The 27,237-nt window shown below is 38.5% G+C and overlaps 1 protein-coding gene across 2 annotated transcripts; it reads left to right on the forward strand.

Annotated features, from left to right (window-relative positions):
• Window positions 1–852: 852 nt before the first annotated feature.
• Window positions 853–25,514, forward strand: cux1b (cut-like homeobox 1b). Of its 2 annotated transcripts, none has more exons than XM_079391526.1 (23): window positions 853–927; window positions 3,104–3,214; window positions 6,876–6,923; window positions 7,123–7,201; window positions 8,041–8,178; window positions 8,645–8,768; window positions 9,922–9,998; window positions 10,263–10,329; window positions 11,053–11,101; window positions 11,544–11,648; window positions 13,323–13,511; window positions 15,346–15,404; window positions 15,889–15,937; window positions 16,027–16,123; window positions 19,945–20,072; window positions 21,132–21,195; window positions 21,328–21,440; window positions 21,527–21,643; window positions 22,570–22,653; window positions 22,759–22,815; window positions 24,330–24,410; window positions 24,510–24,574; window positions 24,710–25,514. In XM_079391526.1, exons 1-23 carry the CDS (start codon window positions 862–864, stop codon window positions 24,759–24,761), a joined length of 2,019 nt encoding a protein of 672 aa, XP_079247652.1. In that variant the 5' UTR covers window positions 853–861; the 3' UTR covers window positions 24,762–25,514. The 2 variants fall into 2 exon arrangements, with proteins under 2 accessions (XP_079247652.1, XP_079247653.1); XM_079391527.1 differs by having other exon boundaries at window positions 893–1,189; window positions 24,710–25,512.
• Window positions 25,515–27,237: the final 1,723 nt, after the last annotated feature.

The following is a 27,237-nucleotide window of genomic DNA, read 5'->3' on the forward strand; positions in this document are numbered from 1 at the left end:
CTTGTTTGTAATTACCGTTTGTGCAATCCTTTAATTGAGATTGCTAGGGTATATTTTATTTTTCACCCTAGATACCGATCCTAATCGCACTTTTATGCACAAACGTTGTGAGTTTTGTAGGAAACTGTATCGTTTGCGGTGTTGCCAGGTCCACGGTTTTCCTGCGGAATTGGGCTACTTTAACACTGTTGCCTCAGGGTTATTTTTTATTTTTATTTATTAATGCATCAGCTTTACAACCAAACAAGGTGCATAATCACATTCCAGAATAAATCCAATCTTATTCAGCCTTGAGATTGAGCATAACCAAAAATAAAACAACAAAAGCATCAAAATAAACCAAACTAAACCTGACAGAAAAATAAAAGGAAAATATGTACATAAGATGCTTCAGAAATAAAAACTGTTGCCACGGGTTGAAGTGACCTCAATAACATGATTTAACACCCAAATGCGAATTTTACCAGGGGAACCCCACCATAAAATGTGTATTTTACCCGGCAAACGATTAATCACATCCAAAATAAAAGTTTTTGTTTACATAATATATGTGTGTGCACTGTGTATATTTATTATGATATATAAATAATACACACACATGCATGTATATATTTTAAAAAAATATATATTTATATATAATATAAATCAAAATAAATACATGTAAATATTTTCAAAATTATTTTGTGCGAGAGTGTATTTATATATACATAATAAATATACACATTAAGCACACGTATATTATGCAAATAAAAACTTTATTTTGGATGCGATTACTCGTTGAACAGCACTAACTAGTAGTTTTGGGTGACAAATGTGCGGACTTTCTAGTAGAAACCTGGCAACCCTGGTTCTCCGCGGAAGATGGCGGCCAGCGGCGCGGGGTCTGTGGGGCAGTTCTGGAAGCGCTTTAATCTGCAGCAGCTGCAGGTCTGTTGTATCTTATACTTCATGTCTTCATGTGTGTTTGGCTCCTGCGTCGACTCATTGATCATTGAGTATCGATCAGCTGCTGTGATGTATTCGCAGAAGAACAGACATGAAGTTTAATTCAACGCTAGATCAAGTTTGTTAACAGTATCAATTATTTGTCCTGAAGATGCTGACTTCTCTGGTCATATCTCAGTATTTTATTACCAGTGTTTCTCAGCCACGAGATGTCAATCATCACAAACACACGGAACTATAATCGGTCAGATTCATATTTAAACGCACTTCTCATACAATATCGTGAAAAAGTTCATTTTTTATTGTAAGTTATTTCAAAAAGTGAAACTTTCATATATTTTAGATTCATTACATGTAAAGTAAAACATTTAAAAGTTTTTTTGTTTTAATTTAGATGATTAGAGCTTATAGCTCATGAAAGTCAAAAATCAGTATCTCAAAATATTAGAATATTTACATTTGAGTTTCAATTAATGACCATCCCTACAGTATAAATTCTGGGTTTCTCTTGTTCTTTGAAACCACAATAATGGAGAAGACTGCTGACTTGGCAATGATCCAGAAGATGAACATTGACGTCCTCCACAAAGAGGGTAAGTCACAGAGGGTCATTACTGAAAGCTGTGGCTGTTTACAGAGTGCTGTATCAAAGCATATTAAATGCAAAGTTGACTGGAAGGAAGAATTTGGGTAGGAAAAGGTGCACAAGCAACAGGGATGACCGCAAGCTTGAGAATACTGTCAAGCAAAGCTGATTCAAACACTTGTGAGAGCTTCACAAGGAGTGGACTGAAGCTGGAGTCAGTGCATCAAGAGTCTCCACGCTCAGACGTCTTCAGGAAAAGAGCTACCAAGCCACTTCTGAACCAGAGACAACGTCAGAAGCGTCTTACCTGGGCTGTGGAGAAAAAGAACTGGACTGTTGCTCAGTGGTCCAAAGTCCTCTTTTCAGATGAAAGTAAATTTTGCATTTCATTTGTAAATCAAGGTCCCAGAGTCTGGAGGAAGACTGGAGAGGCACAGAATCCATGTTGCTTGAAGTCCAGTGTGAAGTTTCCATAGTCAGTGATGATTTGGGCTGCCATGTCATCTGCTGGTGTTGGTCCGTTGTGTTTTATCAAGTCCACAGTCAACATAGCCGTCTACCAGGAGATTTTGGAGCACTTTATGCTTCCTTCTGCTGACAAGCTTTATGGAGATGCTGATTTAATTTTCCAACAGGACTTTAGCACCTGCCCACAGAGCCAAAACCACTTCCAAGTGGTTTGCTGGCCATGATATTACTGTGCTTGATTGGCCAGCCTGACCTGAACCCCATATGGAAACTATGGGATATTTTCAAGAGAAAGATGAGAAACAGTGGATACAACAATCCAGATGAGCTGAAGACTCAATAGTGCCTCAGCAGAGCCACAGGCTGATCGCTTCCATGCTGTTGCCAAGCATTGAGTGCAGAAATGAGCATACTTTAAAGAACTGGAACTTTTCTGTTTTACAAATCCTTTTTTTTGATTGATCTTAGGAAATATTGTAATATTTTGAGATACTGATTTTTGACTTTCATGAGCTGTAAGCTCTAATCATAAAATTAAAACAAAAAAACTGTTTTTATAGATCAGTGGTGTATGCGTCTGTAAATAAAGACAGACATTTAAATTCCTCACAGACATGTGAGAGCAGTGTTTTCTTATCTGATTCTGCCAGGGATTGTTTTGTTTTGTTTGTTTTTTAGGAAGAGGCAAGAGAGACGGTGCCTCATTAAAAAAATGGATTACAGAATAAACCACAATACAAAAACAAAACAATACAAATATTATGAAATATTACAATTGTGTGCATCGCTTATCAGCACAAACATCCCAGGGTTCCTGCAGGTCCTTAAAAAGTCAGTTATTAAAAGTCGTAAAAGATATAAGAAAAGTATACATTTGTCTTCATTTAAAAGGTCTTAAATTTGGGGAAGGAAAGTCTTATACTTTGTTTTAATAAACAGAACATTAATTGCATTGTTAATGTAAACATACGAAACAGAATTGTGTTGGTTGTTGTTTTCTTGATAGTGTAAGCAGTGTTTATGTATTTAACCTGGGAAAGAATGAGCCTCTAAATCTATCAGTTGTGAGTTCATCGGCTCTAACTGTGACTCGCTGTCTTTCAGAGAGAGCTAGACAGCACCGCCACGCTACTGGCCAGCCGGCAGGATGACAGCGAGCAGTCCAGGAAAAAACTCATCGACCAGAGCCGTGACTTTAAGAAGAACACGCCAGAGGTGAGCTTTATGGTTCGTTCAGGTGTGTGGCTGTAGGATACGCTCCTCCCTCACAATCCATTACACCAGTCCTCGTCTGGCAGCAGATGTCCACAGAGTTTCAAAGGATGTTTGTTTTTAATTCTGTGTAAATGTTTTGACATTACATTTACATTTAGTCATTTGGCAGACGCTTTTATCCAAATTGACTTACAATTGGGGAATACAAGAAGCGAGTCATCTTGAAGAGGCAATCAGAGGAAGTGCTCGTAACACCAAGTCTCAGTCATTGTTCAAATAAGTACAAGCTAGCAAGGGAAGGAGAGAAAGATAGAGGGAAAGATTAAGTTTTTTTTTTTTTTTTTTTTTTTTTTTTTTTTGAGTTTAGGATGAAGTACTGCCGAAAGAGATGAGTTTTCAGTTGTTGCTTGAAGGTTGCCAGAGATCCGGCGCTCCGGATAGGGGTGGGAAGATTATTCCACCAGCCAGGAATGGTGAACGAGAATGTTCTGGAGAGTGATTTTGAGCCTCTCTGTGATGGTACCACAAGGCATCGCTCACTAGCAGATCTCAGACTTCTGGAGGGGATGTAGGTTCGTAATAGTCAGTGGAAGTAGGAGGGTGCTGAGCCTGTGGTCGTTCTGTATGCAAGCATCAGTGTCTTGAACTGGATGCGAGCTGCCACTGGTAGCCAGTGCAAGGAGATGAAGAGAGGTGTAACATGCGCTCTTTTGGGCTCGTTGAAGATCAGTCGTGCCGCTGCATTCTGAATCATTTGTAGAGGTTTGATTGTGTTTGATGGCAGTCCAGCCAGAAGAGCATTGCAGTAGTCCAGTCTAGAAACGACAAGGGCCTGGACAAGAAGTTGTGCAGCATGCTTTGTCAGAAAGGGCCTGATCTTTCTGATGTTGTGTAGTGCAAACCTGCAGGATCGAGCAGTCTTTGCAATGTGCTCTTTGAAGGTCAGCTGGTCATCAAAGATTACACCAAGATTTCTGACCGAAGTTGATGGGGCAATCATTGATGAGCCGAACTGAATCGTGAAGTCATGCTGTAGAGTCGGAGTGGCAGGGAAGACAAGAAGCTCCATCTTTGCCAGGTTGAGCTGTAGGTGATGTTCTTTCATCCATGCCGAGATGTCCGCCAGGCAGCCTGAGATCCGTGCAGCTACCGTTGGGTCATCTGGTTGAAAAGAGAGAGAGAGCTGTGTGTCATCGGCGTAGCAGTGATAGGAGAAGCCATGTGCATGTATGATGGGACCCAGCGATGTAGTGTATGTGGAGAAGAGGAGGGGTCCAAGAACCGACCCCTGAGGAACTCCAGTGACCAGTTGATGTGGTTTGGATACCTTCCCTCCCCAGGCCACCCTGAAAGATCTACCGGTGAGATAGGATTCAAACCAGCGAAGTGGAATCCCAGTGATGCCCAGTGATGAGAGGGTAGACAGGAGGATCTGATGATTGACAGTGTCAAAAGCAGCAGAAAGATCCAGCAGAATGAGGACTGATGATTTGGAATCGGCCTTTGCAATTCGCAGGGCTTCAGTGATTGAGAGTAGTGCAGTCTCTGTTGAATGGCCACTCCTGAAACCTGACTGTTTAGCATCCAGTTTGTTGTACTGTGAAAGAAACCGCTGGTTGAAGACAACTCGTTCGAGTGTTTTCCCTACGAATGGAAGGAGAGAGACAGGTCTGTAGTTTTCTAAAAGAGAAGTGTTTAATGTAGGTTTTTTGAGCAGTGGGGTTACCCGAGCCTGCTTGAATGCTGTGGGGAAGATGCCTGTGAGGAGAGATGTGTTGATAATGTGTGTGAGTGCCGGTAAGAGTGTGGGAGAGATTGTTTGGAGAAGGTGTGAGGGGATCGGGTCGAGAGGACATGTTGTAGGATGGCTGGAGAGGAGAAGTTTGGATACTTCTGCCTCGGTGAGGGGACAGAAGGAGAAGATGGGAGTTAGAGCAGTGGATGTGGTTGATTGGAGGTCCTGCGGAGGTGAGAACTGGTTACTGATTGTTCTAGTTTTGTCTGTGAAAAAAGTGGCAAAGTCGTCAGCTGTTATCGAAGTGGTGGGAGGTGGAGGAGGGGGACAGAGGAGAGAATTTAATGTTCTGAAGAGATTACGCATGTCTGGAGCGCTGGTGATCTACGCAAGCTGCCGTCCGTCTCTTCTGGTGACTAATCGGCTTTCCCGATTTTCAGAACTGGAATGTCAAAAAAATGAAATATCCTAAATAAATAAAATTAGGGATGGGCACAAGGACCTTAGGACTCCAGAAACTGGAAGTGGCAGCAAAAAAAATATATTTTCAAATATATTTCAAAATACACAAAAAATGTCCTAAAGCATATATTTGTTAAAATATATTTAAGTAAATATATTTTCTATCAATATATTTTTGGGCCATTTTTTGTAGATCTATGAAAATGTATTTTGAATATAGAAATAAATTTTTTAAGACCATTTAAAAAATATATTTTGACCTATATATTTCAAATGCATTTTCTTGCCCCAGAAATACATTTAGAAAAATATATTGGTATATGAAGATTGAAACTAAATATATTTCCTATTTCAAAATTATATTTCATTGAGCTTCCCTGTTTGCAGCATATATTTAGCATATAGTTCAATTATATTTTGGCCACAAAAAATATATTTTTTTGCTATATGGGATGGTTGAGCATTTAGAGTTGTGACAGCCTGTGGTCCAGACTGGAGAACAAAAGTGCAGAATGTGCACTTTATAATAACATTACAATGCTATTTTGTAAATTATTTGTGCTTTAGATGTCTGTTTTAGTGTATTGTTACAAGTAGAGCACATCTAAATGGTATTTACACATTCAGACTAGCACATAACTGTTTTTTTTTTTGCAGATGTAAGTTCAAGTTTTATTACATTAATTTTGTGTATGTATCTGATTAATCTAATTTAGGATGATTTATGTTAAAGATGTTAGCAAAGTGCTTTAGTTTACTGGTGTTCGTTCACTTAAGCAGCTCAAATGACAATATTGACTGTGATCAGATTGTTTAAAACAATATTGCTTATGAATGTTTATTTAAAACATATTGATAATATATTTTTAAGTGTATTAATAATAATTTTGAATCATTTTGTTGTTGTTTATCATATCCTTTAGAACAGTTTGTTTTAGTTAAAAAAAAATGTATTATCTTCAGTGGAAATCAAGTCCATTTGGACTTCCTCTGCCTAGCATTTCTTTCTGTAAATATGCAGTTGTCAGGAAAGCATTTATTAAAAAACACATATTAGCCTCGAGTAACATGTTATGTTCACCTGTCTTTCTGCTCTGTGTGTGGACGAAGCAGGCTAAAATGTTGATAACATCAGTCTTCATAAACATTATGGGCAATATCAAGTTCAGCAAAATTATATTAGGTCATATTATTGTGGCCTAGTGCACACACAACAAGGGGAATATCAACATGTTGGGCTTTTGCAGAGCCATGAAAGCAAGCAGGATGTCTGCCAGTCAGCGCTAGAGGAGAAATACACCGATGCTATGGGAAGTCTAGTGTTCTGTGTGTGTATGAAGTACAGTTGAAGTGCATTGAAGCATCCATGATCTTTGATACTGAAGCTTTTTGAGTGTCAGATCATGTTTATGTCTGCATGCTTGCTTCCTGCCTAACTAACAGTCTTATATGTGTCTGATGTAGGATCTGAGGAAGCTTGTGGCTCCGCTGCTGAAGAGTTTCCAGGCTGAGGTGAGTTTTCTCCTGAACCGTGGAAGAAGTAAACCAGCAGATGCGTGACTTTATTCAGCACCACACAAAGACGGTGTAATTTAATTTGTCAGAACAAGATGACACAACAGGACAGTCATTATGAGTTGATATGTTTGAGGGGCAGTCAGGTGCTGTTAGTTTGTGTTTGATGATATTTTCTCATCTATGTCTCTTCTAGATTGATGCATTGAGTAAGAGGAGTAAAGAGTCAGAGACGGCCTTTCTAAACGTCTATAAACGACTGATTGATGTGCCGGGTAAGTCTGTGTGCCATAATCATATGAGCTGCATGATTAAAACATCAGAATCCTCAAATATTTCCCTTTATGTTGCAATAATAGTAGAAAAAAATAATGCTAATTGCAGTAATATTCATTTCCAGTCAGAAGATGAGCCAACTGTATGCCATATTCATATGCAGAGGCTGCGCTGACTACATTCTTTAAATACTTTATTATTGTTTTATATCTGTACATCAGCCCAAAGTTAACATTGATCCTTCTACGAAACATTACAAAGACCCCAGAATTCCCATGGGCCCTTAATAAAATTAGGTTTTATGAAATTTAGGGTTATAAAAATCTTACATTTCTTAAATGGTATAAGCAGATTTATAAATGATTCTCATTACGAATTTGAAAAGATGTTTTTGCACTTATCACCCTGTCACTCACATGCCTTTTAAAAATTCATAAAAATGTTACTGAGCAACTGACGAGTAACACTGCTTCACGCCTCACGCTGGTTGCTATTTGATCGCATCATGTCATTGCTTGGTGCAGTTTATTCAATCTTTTTGCTTATTCGGCCAAACACCGAAAGAGCCTTTTTTTTTTTTTGCCATTTATGGCCGAATAATTTCAGTTGCCGAACATTCGGTGCATCCCTAATTGGTATATTGGTACATAAACCAATTTGAGTACATATTGAATAAAGCATTTTAAACTTGCAGATACCCTGATTTGCAGATTGTCTGGGCCCAGATGGGTCAGTAAATGAAAAGAACTCAAACTTATGTTATAAGAACCTGTGTTGATCAGCAGTTTGAGAGCTTTGCTGAAGGCTTTGTTAACTGTGGCCCTGTGTGTGTGTTTAGATCCGGTGCCGGCGTTGGAGTTGTCACAGCAGCTGCATCTGAAGGTCCAGAGGATGCACGACATAGACACGGAGAACCAGAAGCTGCGTGAGACGCTCGAGGAGTACAACAAAGAGTTTGCTGAGGTCAAGAACCAGGGTGAGATATGCACACACATAACCCTGGAAACATAGTCATCTTTTGCCCATGATGTATGTAGTAGAGATGAAGTTAGGCTGAGACTCAAATGGAACTGCCACAAAATAATGATATTGTACTCTGGAAAAAATGCTACTGGATCATCGTTGCATTACATTACATTTACACACTGTGCAAATCTGGGGTTTCAATCTGCAGCTGTCAGTACGCGAGAGTCATCTCCAGTGCTGTAAATGGCATGACACACTGTGATGCACATCGTTTTCTGTTTGAACTGGTTATGTAGTCACAAACAACACATCATAGCAGCGCAAACCCTCTACATCATTTTTCATTTCTCAAGGCTGTTAAAACACAGGGACGGTTCACAACAGGCTCCACTTCGCCTGGCTGAGAATCAGAGGAGTGTATTAGCACAGGTTGTGTGTTAGTCACAGCTTTTCTGAAATTTGTGGTCTGTTTGTAGAGGTGACCATTAAAACGCTGAAGGAGAAGATCAGAGAGTATGAGCAGAGCATGAGGAACCAGGCAGAGAATCTGGCCCTGGAGAAACAGCAACAGATTCATAAAAACTATGAGGAGAAAGAGAGGTCAGTACCCATCGTGCTCCATCTCATCTTTATATAATCCACAGCTTAAGATATCTAAATCATAAGCCATCACCTCACTTTTACTGTCATCAAAGCAATAGACCAGCCATGCAATAGCATTAAAAGTTCTATTCTGTCACTTCAGATTGTGGATTTCTGGCAGGTTGTTAAAATTGTCCATATGACTAACTTGTAATTCTAAAGGTCCCTGATCAAACTCACCTGCCTGTGATTTTCAGGCCTGGAGATTTAAAGATCCCTGATTTAAATAATTGTGGCATTATGAAATTGTACTCTGTTTTCACAAATTACTCATCATGGGTTTGGATGCTCTTCCTCTCTCTAGCTCAGGGATCCTCAAATCTGGCTCGCGAGATCCACTTTCTTGCAGAGTTTAGCTCTAACCCTAATCAAACACACCTGAGCATGTTAATCAGTGTCTTCAGGATCATTAGAAAATCCCAGGTAGGTGAGTTTGATCAGGGTTGGAACTAAACTCTGCAGGAAAGTGGATCTCGCGAGCCAGATTTGAGGATCACTGCTCTAGCTGGTTTTCCATCCAAAGTTACAAATTCAATTTATGTGCAAAATTTAAATATCGCATAAAGAATTTGTGAAAAAGCACCGTTTCCATCCAGCGAGTCAAAGAGAGCAAAATTGTCACCTCCTGATAAACCGGCACTATATATCACAAAGAAAAATAGGAGAAGCCATTGAATATAATAATTTTCATATATAATAAATGACTTGCGCCTCAGAGCAAGCAGGCGAAACACAATAAATGCAGTCATTGCTTTCGGAGGCAGATGCTGCTGTTTGGGAACACAGTCGTGGAACAGTTCTGGGAGGCAATTATACAGAAATCAGGCATTTCAGAACGACCATGCAACAAGATCGGTCCGCTGGTTAGTCAGGTTATCCCGTCCCATAGCGCAAAGACTTTTTTGATGTGCATGGAGGAATTTATTCGGTAAATGCATTTCCATCTCCCATTATTCATAATAACCCTTTTTCAAAAACCACCTCAAGCGAGCGTAAAACGTTTTTGCTAATTTTTATTCGAAATTTGGTGTTTCCATCACTCCAAAATGCGCTACTGTGTCCCATTGTTTTTTTATTGGTGAGTAAAGTATCTCTTGTTGTGTTCTAACAGGAAGTTCCAGGAGTCGCATGAGTCTTTGGTTGGTAAACTACAGGAAGCTGAACTCAAAGCCCAGACCCTGCAGACAGGTACCAGAGCAGCTGCTCTCAGTAGAACCGTCTGTCTGCTAAAGAGGCCCGTTGTATTTCATTTGTCAGTGCAAATCTCATCTGTATTTGATTTATGAGTGAATTATTCATTCAAAAGCTCTTCCTGCATGTACTAATAAACAGGAGCTCTGCTAAAGAATGTGTGTGTGTGTGTGCACACGCTGGAGGTTATATATATTTATATCAAATATATATATTGTATATTATTTATATAGATCATTATGTTGTTGTGTTTCTTTGCAGCACTTGAACGAACTCAGACGGAGCTTTTTGACCTGAAAACCAAATATGATGAAGAGTCGACTGCAAAGTAAGTGCATGTTACTTCATATGTGGATCATCATTCATATTCATTTATTAACCAATTTATTATTAATCTCGCCTATGATAAACTCTTTCATGTTCAGCTAGCTTCTGACTATTTAAGTTGATCACTCACACTGTACACTTCCGTTCAAAAGTATGGGATCAGTAAGATTTACTCAATGCTTAATACTTTTATTTAGCAAGAACACATAAAGTCACAAACATGATGGTAAAGACATGGACATTGTTCTGAAAAATCTGCTTCAAATAAATGCTGTTCTTTCTATTCAATAAAGAAAAATGTATACAGTTTAAAAAAAAATACTTTGATAATAACAAGAAATATTCTTGAGCACCAAATCAGCATATTAGAAAAAATTGGGAAAGTAAGTATAGATAAAATAATGAACAGAAGTGAACAATTACTTTTATTCTCCCAGTCAAAATGCCCTGCTTGTTAATGCTGGCAAATACTGTTTACCAAGTTTAGAAATGGTCAAATAGTGCACAGTATACATTTATACATTTATGTTTATCGGGCTACTTCTAATTAAAGAGTCTGTCTGGTCATCATCGTCATAATCATCATATGTTATCAGATGTGTGTGCTCCATTAATACAGTGTGAGCGCATTTTCACATAATAAGCATTGAAGCACATGGAGTTCATCTCTGCATTCGTACACATGTATTAAAGAGAGATAATGGTGAATTTATTTGGTTCTCAGAGCTGATGAGATTGACATGGTGATGACTGATCTGGAGCGAGCCAATCAGGTACAGATTCATTCCTTTGTAACACTTTCATCAAATTTCCAGATTACACTTATGACAGACACACAGTTTTTCCTCATCCTGGTTATGCATTTTATATTGAAAATAATGCATAAATTGTTAAAATGCAAAAAAACAAATATTAGAAGGCTTAGTTCACCAAATAATGATGAAAATTGTGTTGTCATATGTCGTCATCATGTTGTTCCAAACCTATAAAACGTTGGCTAATCTTGAAATATATTTGCAGAAAGTATCGTTTTGGAAATTTTGGTTGTGAAAGGACAGAAAATTTGTGTTTCAAAGATTAACCAAAGTTTGATGGGTTTGGAACGACATGAGGTCGAGTAAATGATGACAGAATTTCTTTTTTGGGGTGAACTGTCCCTTTAAGAGCTAGGAAGATGATGGCGTTGTTAACTCTATTGATGATGTTTTTCTGCAGAGAGCAGAAGCTGCTGAGAGGGAGGTTGAAGCTCTGAGAGAGCAGCTGACTTCAGCTAACATATCATCCCCACCGCAGACACGGATCGACTCGACTCCATACACGGTACTTGCTCTCCGCTGCTGGTCCATATTACACTACAGAGCTGGCTGGTAGAGAGATTAAAAGACTGCCGGATCTTAAACTCCTCAATATGGTTTCGCCAAATAAACTAAACCACTGCTATAATCTCAAAGTATATAATCATTTATGAGACCCTGGAGCACAAAAGCAGTCATGAGTAGCACAGCTATATTTGTAGCAATAGCCAACAATACATTGTATGGATCAAAATTATACATTTTCTTTTATGCCAAAAATCATTAGGATATTAAGTAAAGATTATGTTCCATGAAGATATTTTGTAAGTTTCATACCGTAAATATATCAAAACTTCATTTTTGATTAGTAATATGCATTGCTAAGAACTTCATTTGAACAACTTTAAAGGAGATTTTCTCAATATTTTGATTTTTTTGCACCCTCAGATTCCAGATTTTCAAATAGTTGTATCTCAGACAAATATTGTCCTCTCCTAACAAACCATACATCAATGGAAAGATTATTTATTCAGCATTTATTCAGATCTATAAATCTCAAATTTAAAAAAAATTGACCCTTATGACTGGTTTTGTGGTCTAGGGTCACATACGCTATATAAACACTGCTGTTAACATAAAATCATAGTTTTGAGTCAACAAAGTAAACTTGTTTTTTAAGACCACACTGTGGACATCAGTCAAAAACAGCAAAAAAAAAACAATACTTGACTAACTAATGTAGGCAAAATCTTATTGAAGGACAGTCAGTAATAAAACAACAGCAAATTACAAACAATAGAACAATAAAATCCTGTAGAACAAATAAATCAATTTATTTACACTGTCTAACCATAGTATTCCAGTAAGAAATACTACAAACATTAACCAAATGTATGTCTTCACTGCGTAAATTAAACTTTCTTCTTATTAAAGCTATAAGGTTATCAAACATTTGAAAATAAAGCAAAAAAGTGAACAATAGCAGAGCTGTAATAAACTGACATTAATTCAGTTTCGAGCACCAAAACCTCAGTAAATCATTAATTGTTCTGTAGTGTTGAACCAATGTGGTTTGAAACAAGGATGTGTGACAGTTTCTATGGTTTCGGGAAACTAGCTAGTTCATTTCTCCAATGATGCATCACACCAGTGTGGTTACATAGCTGTGCAGGAAACCCAGCCCTGATCTCCGTCTTTCTTCATCTTTATTCTTGTACTCTTCTTTTGCTTTGAGCTGTGTTCATGTCATCTTTCTTAGTGACATACAGTGTTGGGGAGTAACTAGCTGCAACTAGAGTAACAGCTTTATGTAATTTAATTACAAAATAAATGTAACTGTAATCAGTTACAGTTACTGAGAAAAAATGTGTTATTAAATTACAGTTATGAAAATGTTAAAGATTACAAAAGGGGTTACATCTGGATATTTTTCATACACATGCACACACAATACAGATTTAACTGACTTCTTTCATAAGTGCTCTAACCTTCCCAGCAGTGGTGACATAATAAGCGTTACATAGTCCTAATTCTGACTCTAGCAGGTGCTCCACTGTGATTTTGGGTAACGTTACTGTTGGTCCACATTCACCTCTTTCATCTGCAGTAATGCACAGTAAACCTCTGTGTGAGATCGGACACATCCAGCTGTGTCTGTGTGTGTTTATATGGCGCTCAGTGTCTGGTGTGTGTTAATCAGGATGAGAGTGCTGAGCTGGTGCTGCGCTCGAGTCTGGAGGCGGAGCTCAGTGCGAAGGAGCGCGAGATGCTCCAGCTGGTGGAGGACGTCCAGAGACTGCAGGCCAGCCTCTCCACGCTCCGAGAGCGCTCAGCTGCACAGATCAGCCAGCTACAGCAGCAGCTCCAGAGCCAGACCGCCACGCTCAAGGTAGACCTCCTCACTCAAGCCACTCTTACATTACGCTCCACTTTCAGTTTGCAAGACAGAAATGCCGCCCTGGATAGTTTTCTAAATGAACACCAAAAGCTGAAGTCCTGCAAGACTGGTGCATACTCTAGCTGAAGCTGCTCAAATTTTTGATGTTTGATGTTTTTTGCAGTTGATGTGACTGTAGGGATGCACCGAATTTCTGGCCGACCGAAAATACCATTTTCAATTTTCAGCCAAAAAGAGAAGAATATACTTTGAGTACTAACAAAACCTTTTTCCAAGGTTGGCAGGTCTAAAAAGTCTTACAAAATTATTTTATATTATTTAATAAAATAATGAATAATCATTACAAAGCATTTTCGGCTTCAGTTTCTGTTTCGGCCCAGAATTGTCATTGCGGTGCATCCCTAGTGACTACAGAAATGGACTGGGTGCTCATCCAAATAAAGGCACAGCCATGTCTGTGAAAAATTGTACAGAAAACACAGAAGACATGATGAGTAGGAATAGCATGGGTGCAATAATCCATAAATGCAACTACTGACAATAAACTCAAAAATAAATGCCATACAGTATCACATTTATTCATGAAATTGTATTAAAATCTTTCCAGAAAGTGTTTTCCCCCTGTATAACTACTAGTATTACTAAACAACTGCACACTTACAAAACAGCTTATTAACAGTTGAAAAGAGTCACACTTTATTTTAAGGTCCTGTTCTCACTATTTACTATTAACTACAACTTCCGCATCAATAAACTCCTAATTTGCTGCTTATTAATAGTTCATAAGGTAGTGGTTAAGTTTAGGTATTGAGAAGGATTAGGAATGTGAAATATAATCATGCAGAATATGTGCTAATAAACGGCCAATATGCTAGAAATATGAATGCTAATAAGCAACTAATTAATAGCGAGAACCTGATTTCACCAAGTGTGACATGTTCCTGTATCAACTGGAACAAGATTGTGATTAACCAATCAGATTTGAAGAACCAGTTTATAGTTTCTGTGAAGTTTGGTGCTTGTACATCAGTGTCATATCATTTCCTCTCATTTTACTCATGGTTATAAGGTTAGGTTTAGGTGTATATAGTCAAGACTAAATTGTTTTATTTTAATTGTTAATTTTGTTCCAGGGTCAACAAAATATGTTGACCCTGGAACACATCTAACTAAAATCAGGACGTGCGAGAACTTGTCCCTATACTAAAGTGTTACCTTGAAAAGTAAGAAGTATTTTATTATTCAATGCAATATGTGCTGTGACAGTTTATAAATTCAGACAGTAATTTTCATGTGAACAACCAGTCTGCACTCATTACCGCTCTCAAGCATCTCTTAAGTATTTTTTTTAAGATGATAACATGAGATTTAGTGACTGATTTGTCTGTCTGTCTCTGACTGATTTGTTAAAGAGATTGAGAATGATGAGAACCCGTAAATTCAGACCGATTCACCAATTGATTGAGCTACAAATCATTATCCATCATTTTGACAGACTAGGTTGTACATCTTGTGTTTACAGACTGCAAACGTGTTTGCTTGGCAGAACTGTTTGCACAAGTAAGTGTTGTCCAGTGGTCATGCTGGGCATTTGCTTTGTCTAACAGTCACTGAAGCAATGCATAGTGATAAAATTGAAACATTAAAATGAAAAAATTGTGTCAGAAAGGTCACTGTTCTTTTTTCCGGGGGTATTGATATAGTGTACAGTGTGCATCAGACGGTTTGATCTTATACTTCAGTGGCCATGTAACAGGCTGTGTGTGTACGATTGAGCTGCTCCGCTGTTGTACATTTGCCCTCATCACAGTCTTCATTTGTCCAGCAACTGGAGGAGAAGCTGCAGACACAGACAGACTATGAGGAGGTGAAGAAAGAGCTCAGGTAAGAGTTGTTCCTGCTGATAACATCACTAGTCTCAAGGCCTGTTAAAGCAATAGTTTACCCAGAAATGAAAATTTGCTGTTAATTTACTCATCCTCAGGCCATCCAAGACTTTTTTCTTGAGTAGAGCAGTAAAGATGATTTTTAGCTGAAACCGTGCACCGGTGTGATTCATGCAATGCAAGTCAACAGCGACCTGTGCTATGAGAGTCAAAAAAGCATATGAGACGACACAAAATTAATCCACGCGACTCCCGATGTTATATTGAAGTCTTATGAAGCAATCAGTCTGTGCGAGGAACATGAACATTATTTACAACATTATTACCTGTAATCCATAGACTCTGGCAGACAGGGGAATCTGATTCTGTATATAAAACCAAACCCTGTCTTCCCTTAGAGCAACTAAAACTTAAAATTTCTGAGTGTTATGTTGTATTATTTAATCATGGCTGAAGTAAAGCTGACACATTTATATTAACAGCATCCTGAAGTCGATGGAGTTTGGGTCGTGTGACAGCTCCACAGCGCAGGTAAGCATGTGGTTTTTATTTTTTTTGTTCTGTTTTGTTTTGTGTGTGATTTTTTTTTGGTGTTGGTCTAATGTGATGTTCTCTCACAGGACTCATCTAAACCGTTAGAGGTGTTGCTGCTGGAGAAGAACCGCAGCCTGCAGTCTGAGAGCTCGTCTCTGCGCATCGCTAACACTGAGCTCAGCAGTGAGTCTGTTTTGAGTCAAAAATGCCAACATCTCAAAAACTGCTTGTCAACTTCACATTTCAATAACATATTTCAAATCAGCCATAAAATCTGACATGAACTGGCATCAACGTTGTTTCTTACCATAAAATAATGTTAAAAAAAAGTGCAGCAAAGGCTGAACATGACTTTCATGTAAAGACCAGCAACTGTTGCATCATAATAATGCAGGAAATACTACTAAAATACTATACCTGTTAACTAATTTTTTGTATTTATTTGTATTTTTGGGGGGGTGGGGTGGATTGGTAATTATAGCCATTCAACATCAAAATAATTAATTTATTAATAGTCTAGTAGATGTTTTCATATTGTGTCTGTGTAGGTTAAATCTCAGGTTTATAATCCAGCTCTCGCTGTCATTTAATTATCCCAGGCTCATTGGAGAAACATGCCTGTGGCGACATCATAAATGTTGGTTCTCGTATATTTAGTGACATTTTTTAAGTGAAATGTCCTGTGAGTGGTGCTTAAAGCATGTTTCAGTTTAATCTGAAACTGATGTATGTGAATCTGGCAACATTTTATCACTGTGTGCGTATCATGGCTCTTTGGAAATGAAATGATGGTTATTGTCAATTCAGGTCAATATTATTTGTGTAGCGCTTTTAACAATGCAAATTGTGTCAAAGCAGCTTTACATCGGCTTGATATAAACCTGGGTGGCTTTATATCAGCTTTACAGTATTTAGACGGGAAATAGTTTGTTGAAATAGTGTTGAAATAGTGCCAGATGTCTACTCCACTCTGCGTAAGGTGAATGCACGGAAGGCAGCTGGCCCTGACGGAATACCTGGTCGTGTGCTTAAAGCCTGTGCGGAGCAGCTAGCTGAGGTCTTCACGGACATTTTCAATCTGTCCCTGGCCCAAACATCTGTCCCCACTATCTTCAAAACCTCCACCATCGTACCAGTACCGAAACACTCCACTGCCTCGGTCCCTAACGACTTCCGTCCTGTTGCACTCACCCCCATCATTGCCAAGTGTTTTGAGAAACTGGTTGCATCCCACTTAAAATCCTGTCTCCCTGCTACACTAGACCCATTCCAATTTGCCTATCGCCACAATAGGTCAACAGAGGACGCCATCTCAACAGCACTTCACTCTGCCCTCACCCACCTGGACAGCCAAAACACACATGTGAGAATGCTGTTCATAGATTTCAGTTCTGCATTTAATACTGTAATCCCCTCCAAGCTGATCTCCAAGCTCAGCCAGCTTGGAATCAGCACACCCATCTGCAATTGGATTCTAGATTTTCTGACTAACAGACCTCAGTCTGTTAAGTTAGATAACCTCTCCTCCTCCATCATCACCCTGAACACCGGCGTGCCACAGGGCTGCGTACTGAGCCCTCTCCTGTACTCCCTCTTCACCCATGACTGTGTTCCTGTTTATGGCTCCAACACCATAATCAAATTTGCAGATGACACCACGGTGGTAGGTCTGATCAAGGATGACGATGAATCAGCCTACAGGGATGAGGTGCAGCACCTGGCTGTGTGGTGTGCCACCAACAATCTAGAACTAAACACCCAGAAGACAAAGGAGATCATTGTGGACTTCAGGCGGACTAGGAGTCATGCACACACACCCATCTACATCAACGGAGCTGTAGTGGAGCGTGTGTCGAGTTTCAAGTTCCTTGGCATCCACATCTCTGATGACCTCACCTGGTCCCATAACACCTCCACTCTGGTCAAAAAGGCACAGCAGCGCCTTTACTTCTTAAGGAGCCTTAAAAAAGTTCACCTGAATCCCAGGATCCTTGTGGAATTCTACCGCTGTACCATTGAGAGCATACTCACGAACTGCATCTCAGTATGGTACAGCAATTGCTCCGCATCTGACCGCAAAGCACTCCAGCGGGTGGTGAAAACTGCTCAACGGATCACCGGCACCCAGTTAACTTCCATTGAGAACATTTATTATAAGCGCTGTCTGGGCAGGGCAAGAAACATCATCAAGGATGCCTCTCACCCCAACCATGGACTTTTCACCCTCCTTCCATCCGGCAGGCGTTACAGGTGCCTACGCTCTCGCACCAGTAGGCTCAGGAAGAGCTTCTTCCCCGAGGCTGTGACACTTCTGAACGCCACACCACTAATCTAACTCCTGCACCTGCTTATTACTGCACTGGTCACAGTACTTTACACACATGCATTTGCACTATTCATATTTTGCACAGACTGCACATTGTCAAAGTTATTACAATATAAACTGTCTAAAGTTGTTACTGTACAAAGCACAGTAAACTATTTCTATAAAATATTGCACTACTGCTATTTTGCATCTAATACATTGTTCTATCAATACTTGCACACACTCATCCAGCTGTATTTATTTATTTATTACCACTGTTCTCACGTCTCTGCTGTTCATAATATGTATATATAATCCCACATTGCTCTGTTCATAATGTACATACAATCCCTACATTGCATTCCTATTTATATTCTGTATATACTCTGCTCAATACTGTATATAGCAATTCCACTGTACATTCTGTAAATCATATCTTCATTTACTCTGCACTTATATGTATATAAAACACTATATTCTTGCACTTCTGGTTAGATGCTAACTGCATTTCATTAGCTCTGTACTTGTACTCTGCATAAATGACAATAAAGTTGAATCTAATCTAAAAATTCTCCTCTGGCCAGACAAAATCAGCAGTTTAAATCTAGGCTAAAGCAGAATCAGATTGTGCAAAGGACTCATCTGGTTCCTGTTTTTTATTTATTGCTCTATTGTGCTTGAAAATAACATACCGCCTACCCTAAACCTAATCGATGGTGTGAGAGAAAAACAGAAGCAACCATGCTATTTTAGCTTGCTTCTACAAGTCTTTGAGCTATTTTGTGGAATGACTGATGACTCATGTTCCATGCAGTGCTGTACCGGGTGAGCTACTGAGCAAGTTTACTACATCAGAAAAGCCATACATATGGAGCTGGTTATGTGATGCAAAATCAGATGTATTATTTTTCAAATCATGCACTATGGTAAAAGTGTTTTGAGGTCATAACATATTGTTGTGCAAGAAAACACACAAAAATAAGTCTTTATTAATTAACAGTCTGTCCTGTAATCATAATTAAGGAATAAAGGTTAAATAAAGCCATTCTAATAAACTGCCTTTATTTAGTGAAATAACTGTAGATGATGTTTCTGACTTTGTCATCACTATATCTTCTCTCTCTGTTTAAATTAGAGATGTCAATATTTAAATTATTATAACATTGATATCATTATTTTATTTTCATGCTATACAAATGATAAAATTACTAGTAAAAACATTTAGGATCTAGATTTTTATGCAATGATCGTTTCTCACTATACAATACCTGTATCATAAGTATCAGTACTTGTATGCACACTTGACCTTTGTGGCTTAAAGGGATAGTTTACCCAAAAAATTAATTCTGTTATCAAATATCCAAACTTAAAAGTTTCGTTTCATCTATGAAATTATTTTTAATGAAACCTGAGATATCTGAAATACCCATTCAAACAGAGAGAGCTGATGGAGTGATCACATCATCTGCTAGTAAATAAAAGGAAAGCTAAATTATTATGAGTTTGTAATGATTTGTTTATGATGTGAAGCTTCAATACAGATGCAGTCACTTCATATGATAACAGATTTAATTTAAGCTTTACATGTGAACATTGATCAATGCAGATATATAGAGCACATCAAATATGGCAAACAGAAGCTCAAATGTTAGTCATGAGGTTTGATATTGTGTGTGTGTGTGTGTGTGTGTGTGTTTAGGCCGTTATGCGTCTCTACAGCTGGAGTTCTCTGCAGCAGTGAAGACTAGCGCTGAACAGAAAGAGCTCATCCTCAAACTGGAGCAGGATCTCCGCACCATCCAGACTATGTCACGGCCTGATGCTGAGGTCAGACGCGAGCATGAGCTTCGGAGCCTATTATTATCACAATAATAATTTAGCTTTTCCTTTATTTACTAGCAGATGTCATCACGCCATCTGCTATTGCTGTTTCATGGACAGCTTTGTGTTCATGTTTTTGATTAAAGTTCGGGGAAAAACATTAGCATTGGCTCAGGAAATGAATGCCGCTTTAATTATTTTTAACATGCTAAACTGTCCATATTAATTGCAATAATTAACATTATCCAGCCCTAAAAATACTGACAAAGATTTACTGACAAAATACAAGATACTGAGACAATTTCAGACAGAGGGTCAGAAGAGGGCTGAAAATAATACTTTTTTTTCTTGTGCAAAAAAACATGAATAAATTATAAGTGAACCACAAGGAACATTAAAATAACAAACAATAATAATAAAAAAGATAACAGTAGTTTTATTCAGCAAGGATTAATCAAATTGATGCGACCGTTAATTCATTTGTAATGTTTCAAAAGATTTCTATTTCAAGATGTTGTTCTTTTAAAATTTCTATTGAAATATTCAGCAGCACAGCTGTTTTCAACATTGCTTTCTGAAGATCATGTGACACTGAAGACTGGAGTAATGATGCTGAAAATACAGCTCTGATCACAGAAATAAATTACATTTTTACAATAGATTCAAATTTTAAAATGTAATATTTCACAATATTACTGTATTTTGAGCAAATAAAAGCAGCATAAGAGACTTCTAAAAAAACATTAAAGATACTAGTAACTTCAAACTATAGTTTTTATATGTAATATAAGTGTTGGCAAGTAAAATCACTGAGGTCTTCAACAGGGACCAGGTTTTTATTCAAACACTGAAAAGGCAGTTAGTAACTTGATCTGAGTGTGAAGACTGCTGATGCTCACTTTGTAGGAGGAGTAAAAAACTGTATGTGAATCTGTTCCAAATGACAGTTGTGGAGGTTTGCAGTATTTTTCAGGAGATGTATGAACTGACAGCTAAACTCAGCCTCACACACAAGTACAAAAGGTGTCTTGATTGATTATCGATTGATTGTTTTTTGTCATCTAGGGTGCAGACAGCAGTGTGGTGATCGTCCCTGAGCCCATTAAAGAGGCCACCGCTCTGTTCTCAGGTAAACTAAAGCACATGCTCATGAGAGCAGGATGACCATATAATGCTCATGGACACATAATACAGACTGTCATCAATCACTCTAGGCATGAGATGTTCATACAGCTGTTGTTCTCTGTGTGTGTGTGTTGAGGTGTGGGCGGCTCTCCTCAGACGGATCTTCCTCAGGGTCAGATGGACTCTCTGCTGTCCATCATCTCCAGTCAGAGGGAGAGATATCGCTTGCGTAACCAGGAGCTGGAGGCCGTGAGTGCACGTCACTAATGATTCCTGTTGCTCCGAGGAAGAGAGGCTGAATGTGCCATGTTGTTGTTGTTGTTGATGTCCGTCAGGCGAACAGCTCCATACAGCAGACCTTACAGGCTCTTCAGAGCGAGCTGGACAGTCTGCGGGCCGACAACATCAAGCTCTACGAGAAGATCAAGTTTCTGCAGAGCTACCCAAACAGAGTAAGTCGTTTGACATCTCGCTTCTGTGGATGATGAATAAACCTGGACATTTCAGCACTAAGGTGAAGTGGTCTGTAGCTCCTGTGGGGCCTAGGGGTGTGCGGTATGATGTTTCCGACACTGTTACCAATCAAATTAAATCAGTATCAACAAAAATCCATCTTTGCACTCCAGACGTGGCACAGAAGCTGCATCTGAAGTGGTATTTTGGTAAACTCATATTGATTGATTAATGCAGCTCAGAGGTTTACACTGCAATTACAATTACGACAAAATGCTAACGCTGTGAGATTTGAAGAAATTTGAAATATGAATGAACCAAGTAATTTTTTATGAACGAGTCACTGAATCACTGGCTTGATTCATTCAGAAATCAAACCCCACTGTGTTGCTTGGAGACTGCAATAGTTCACACTGTGGATTTGTTTGGAAGTATTTTCGTTGGTGAAATAAAGCCAAATCAGACAATATTGTGTCTAAAATCTAACACACTTAATACCTTATTGTTTAAAATCAGTATCTAATTTTCAGGGTGCTGATATTTGGGAAAACACATTTGTTGTGAGATTTTGCTTAGCTATACCATCTAGAAATATAAGGCAACGATTATACAGGGGCATTTCGGCCCTAATATCTTCAATTTCGGGGTCATTCTACTAACTGCTTTCTACTAAGCTCTCAAGACATGTTTGGGAAATAAGTGATATACTCAATGTCAGCTCACACATTGTTAAAACAACAATTATGATGGCACACATCGCACACCCCTACTAGTGCCATAATTGCATGTAGTTGGCCTGAATGTGGACTTCATTTAGTATAATTGGATCTCAAACATCAGTTATGTTCGGGGCATGAATGAGATTGTAGGTCTCATTACAGTAGATGGCGAGCACTAAAGCCTGACGTGTGTGTGTGTGTATTAGGCTGGAGACAGTGATGATACAGTGATGCGTTACTCATCTCAGTATGAAGAGAGACTCGATCCCTTCGCTTCCTTCAGCAAAAAGGTGAGAATCTGAACATATTCATATTTCAGTTTTGGAATTGTTTGTTGGTTTTGTGCATTCAGGTTTTAGTTGTGATGTGTTTATAATGTGATTTTCTCTCTTCAGGAGCGTCACAGGAGATATCAGAGCCTCAGCCCGTGGGACAAGGCCACGCTCAGTCTGGTGTGTGACCTGTGTTTGTGTTGAGATCGTCTAGTGCTGTCAAATGAAATAAAATAACGATTAATCGTTTGACAGCACTAATATCATATACTAATATCATATGTCATATACAGTAGTACACACACATGTGAATCAGTGTTCTTTTGCACGTGAGCATCTCATGGTCCGGTGTGTTCAGCGTCCAGTCAAGTCTCGATCTACACCTTTTTCATTTGGATATTTATATATATGCCACAATAGGAATTTATGCTAAATTTCAGGTCTCCTTGGGGTTTTCCTCCGAAAGAAAAACTGTGGTTTAAATTTTGAAAACGTAAAAATAACAACTGCCATAAATATTATTGTAATTATTCTATTAAAAGCTTTATTATTATTATTAAACTATTTATACTGTTTGCTAGTATATACTAAATTAGTATTAATTAAAAGAGTAGCAAAAGAGTTTTTGTATAATTTAAAGGAATAGTTCACCCAAAAATGAAAGTTTGCTGAAAAGAAAACAAAATGTACTCACCCGCTCAGGCCACCCAGGGTGTAGATGAGTTTGTGTCTTCATCGGAAGAGATTTGGAGAAATTTAGCATTACATCACAAAAAAACCCCACAATAATCCACACAACTCCTGTCCATTAATTAATGTCTTCAGAAGACAAAAGCTGAAACAAATCCGTTAAGACATTTTTGACTGAAACCCATCTGGTATATATCAGGAGAGAAATCTGCACAGCTCTAAACTAATATGTGGCTGGATTTTGATGTGAGAGACAACAGGAGATACACTTTTTCACTGGAGGAAGCGTTATTATGGATTATGGACTCATATTTTAGCTGGAAGCAACAGTTTGAAGTCAAAAACATCTTAATGCTGGATGTGTTTCAGCTTTTGTCTTCTCCAGATGTTAACTGATGTACTGGAGTGGTGTGGATTATTGTGATGTTTTTATCAGCTGTTTGGACTCTCATTCTGACGGCACCCATTCACTGCAGAGCATCCATTGCTGAGACACTGATGCAGAGACACATTTATACAAACCTGATGAAGAAACAAACTTGGATCTTGGATGGGCTGAGGGTGAATACCCTTTGATTTTTAGCAAATTTTCATTTTTGGGTGAAAGTATTATTATTTTTTTTTTTTTTTTCTTTAGTGAAATAAAATATTTTTATAAAAATGATGAAAAATTGGCTTTGGCAGTGAGTGGGAAAATGACCATGTGTCAACTGAAGAAGCATGAAAGCCTGTGAACAAAGACTTAAAATATTGTGGTACTCAAAGGTTGGCAGATATCTGCAGTGTGTAACTTTGGTGATCACATGACTAAACATACAGGGATTCTACATTTTAGTTAAGGGGGAAAAAAATACAGATGCTTTTACAGAAATTCAGAGCTAAGCTGACACAACACATGCTCACATATCACCAAACCTGATCCAGTTTGTGTGTTGTTTTGTCATTTCCCTGCTCTTTTGCTGTTGCTCTGTTGTCTGTGCTGATGCTCGGCGCATCTGTTTCAGGGTCGTGTGATCCTCTCCAATAAGACGGCCAGAACTGTGGCGTTCTTCTACACGCTGATGCTGCACTGCCTCGTCTTCCTGGTGAGTCACATGATCCTCGGTTTACACTGTCCAGCACAGCTCATGTTGCCCTGCTGTTTTAAGCATTTTGCCTGTGTGTGTGTGTGTGTGTGAGATCAGGTGCTGTATAAAGCCGCCTGGAGTGAGAGTATCGGTCGGGACTGTGCTGCATTTTGTGCAAAGAAGTGAGTGTTTTTTTACCCTGTGCGAGTTTCCTGAATGGCATGTGATCTGAGTTTCTGGTTCTGAACCACTATGTGTTCACATGAATTGTGTTTAATGCATGTGTTTTCTGGTTCACACACTCTTTCTTCCTGCAGATACTCAGACCACCTGCACCGTTTCCACGAGGATGGAGATACGTGGCAGTAGCGGCTTCTGTCCACTAGAGAGAGCTGTTCACATCAATCACATATTTATGACATGAAAATCATACCTTGTCGTTTAATTACTGGTATTAGGCCCAGGTTGGTTTGGGAATATACTGGGTTAAATATTAAACTGACATGAGGTTTAACGGTTTGATGCTGTCAATTTACGTGATGAGATGTTCTGCAAGTCATGTGTTGAGCATTTTCTGTTACCATCTTTTTTATTTGAAATCAATCATTTCTAACATCTGTAACACCTACCCGGGGGTGATCTGTTGCTCTTGCATACATGATTATAATGCTTTATAGAGAAATCAGTGGTAATGGTTTATTTAACTGTGTGCCAGATATTTATATCCCTTCATTTTGTATATTCAACTACTGGGACTTTAGGTGTAGTCTCTTGAAATTAAATTTAACCTTTCAGGGAATTTGTGTTTTCTTTATTTTGAGATTAATCTATTAATAAAACTATTAAAATAAAATTAATACAAAATTTGTGGGTTGGTAAGATTTTTAATGTTTTTGAAAGGAGTCTCTTTTGCTCATCAAGGCTGCATTTATTTGATAAAAATACAGTAAAAACACTAAGAGTGTGAAATATTATTACAATTTGAAATAACTGTTTTCTATGCGAATTTATGTTAAACTGTAATTTATTTCTGTGATCAAATCTGTATTTTCGGCATCATTACTCCAGTCTTCAGTGTCACATGATCTTCAGAAATCATAATAATATACTGATTTACTGCTCAAGAAGCATTTCTGATTATTATCAATGTTGAAAACAGTTGTGCTGCCCAATATTTCTGTGGAAACCGTGGTACATTTTATTTTTCTGAATTTACAGATGAATAGAAAGTTCAAAAGAACAGCATTTATTTGAAATAGAAATCGACTGCAACATTGTAAATGTCTTTACTGTCACTTTTGATCAATTTAATGCATCCTTAATATAAGTATTGTTTTCTTTCCAAAAAAAACATACTGACTCCAAACCCTTGAACAGTACTGTGCATGAACCAATAATTGGAGATATTTCCACATTTTCTTTACTGATTCAGAGGAACATCTGTGGAGTATATGAAATGTGTGAAATGGCATGGACTCCTGCACACTAAAAACGGCATCTGCTGAACCTAATTATTAATAAATGAAGGGCTTCCTGTGGGCTGCAGGCGGTGGTCAGTCCTGAGAATATTTCTGGACTTACACTGATGATGCTCGAGCAATGGGCTTCTGCTCATGGGTTCATCTTTTCATCGTGGAAGCAGAAGTTAAAGGCTCGTTTTGTAATGAATAATTAGTGAGACGGAAAACAGTCTCCTCCATCAGTCTGCAGACATCCAGCGGGGTGTTGAGCGTTTGAATAATTCATCTAATGGCTCTTAATGAGTCCAGATCCTCAGCAGTTCATTCTGCTGTACATCAGCGTGCAGGGCTTTCCCAGGAGCAGCTGGGTCTGAACATGAGATGTTTTTAACACACGCACGGCCCGGGTTATTGGTCGGATGCCTTTTGTGCGTAAAGTTAGATTTAGTGTGTTATTTGTCTGAGAGAGACATGACAGTGAGATTCAGAAAGCACTTCTTTAGTGAAGCTGCGGCTCCTCGTTTCATTTGACCCATGTGACCTCTGCTCCTGCGTTTCCCAGCATGCTGTAGTAGCAGAGCCGCATCATCACACTGGGCTGCCTGATTTCCTGTGACATCGTCTGTCTGAGGTCTCAGCCCATGTGACCGGACCTGACCAATCAGAGAGTGTCTGATGCAGTGATGTGAGAGACTGATATTCACTGCAGCTGCTTGTGAGTTTAATCCGAGCTGCATGGGACTCCCTGAACCTGCAGCACGTTTGATGCGATATCTATTAGACTGAGAGAGTCAGTGATAACAGTGACTGTATTCATGAACCGTGGTATTTACCTGCTACTCAAGCGGATCCAAGAAACATGGTATTAATGAGAACACAAACTCCAGTGCATGATGTAGTGCTGATGCTGAGCTCAAAACTCCAGAATCATAACTTCGATCCCACATGTCTTGTTTAGACACACATGTATGATGTACAGTGCTGGGAAGGTTACTTTGGAGATGTAATACCCTATCTAAAATGTAATAAGTAGTGTATCTTTTTCAATTACTTTATAAAAGTAATGTAACTGATTACATTTGATTACTTTTCTAAATTTGTAATGTTTTCGACTGTAAATCATTTTGAAACGTAAAGCAGGCAGGGTTAACCTTACAGTATCAACACTGATTACTGTCACTCGAAATCCATCATCTTTTGAAATAAGATTATAATAATTTAATTTTTAAAGCACAGCCACCACAAAATCAGACTTACTTTGAAATCATTCTGAGGTTAAATACAGATTTAAATCCATAACAAGAAATAGTGTAGTAAATAGTTTGATACTGTTTTGAAATCAAATCTTTGCATAGTTATAAAGTATATACATAAACCCAAATAGG

Source organism: Barbus barbus, assembly GCF_936440315.1.
Source record: "Barbus barbus genome assembly, chromosome: 34".
Taxonomy (NCBI): Eukaryota; Metazoa; Chordata; class Actinopteri; order Cypriniformes; family Cyprinidae; genus Barbus; species Barbus barbus.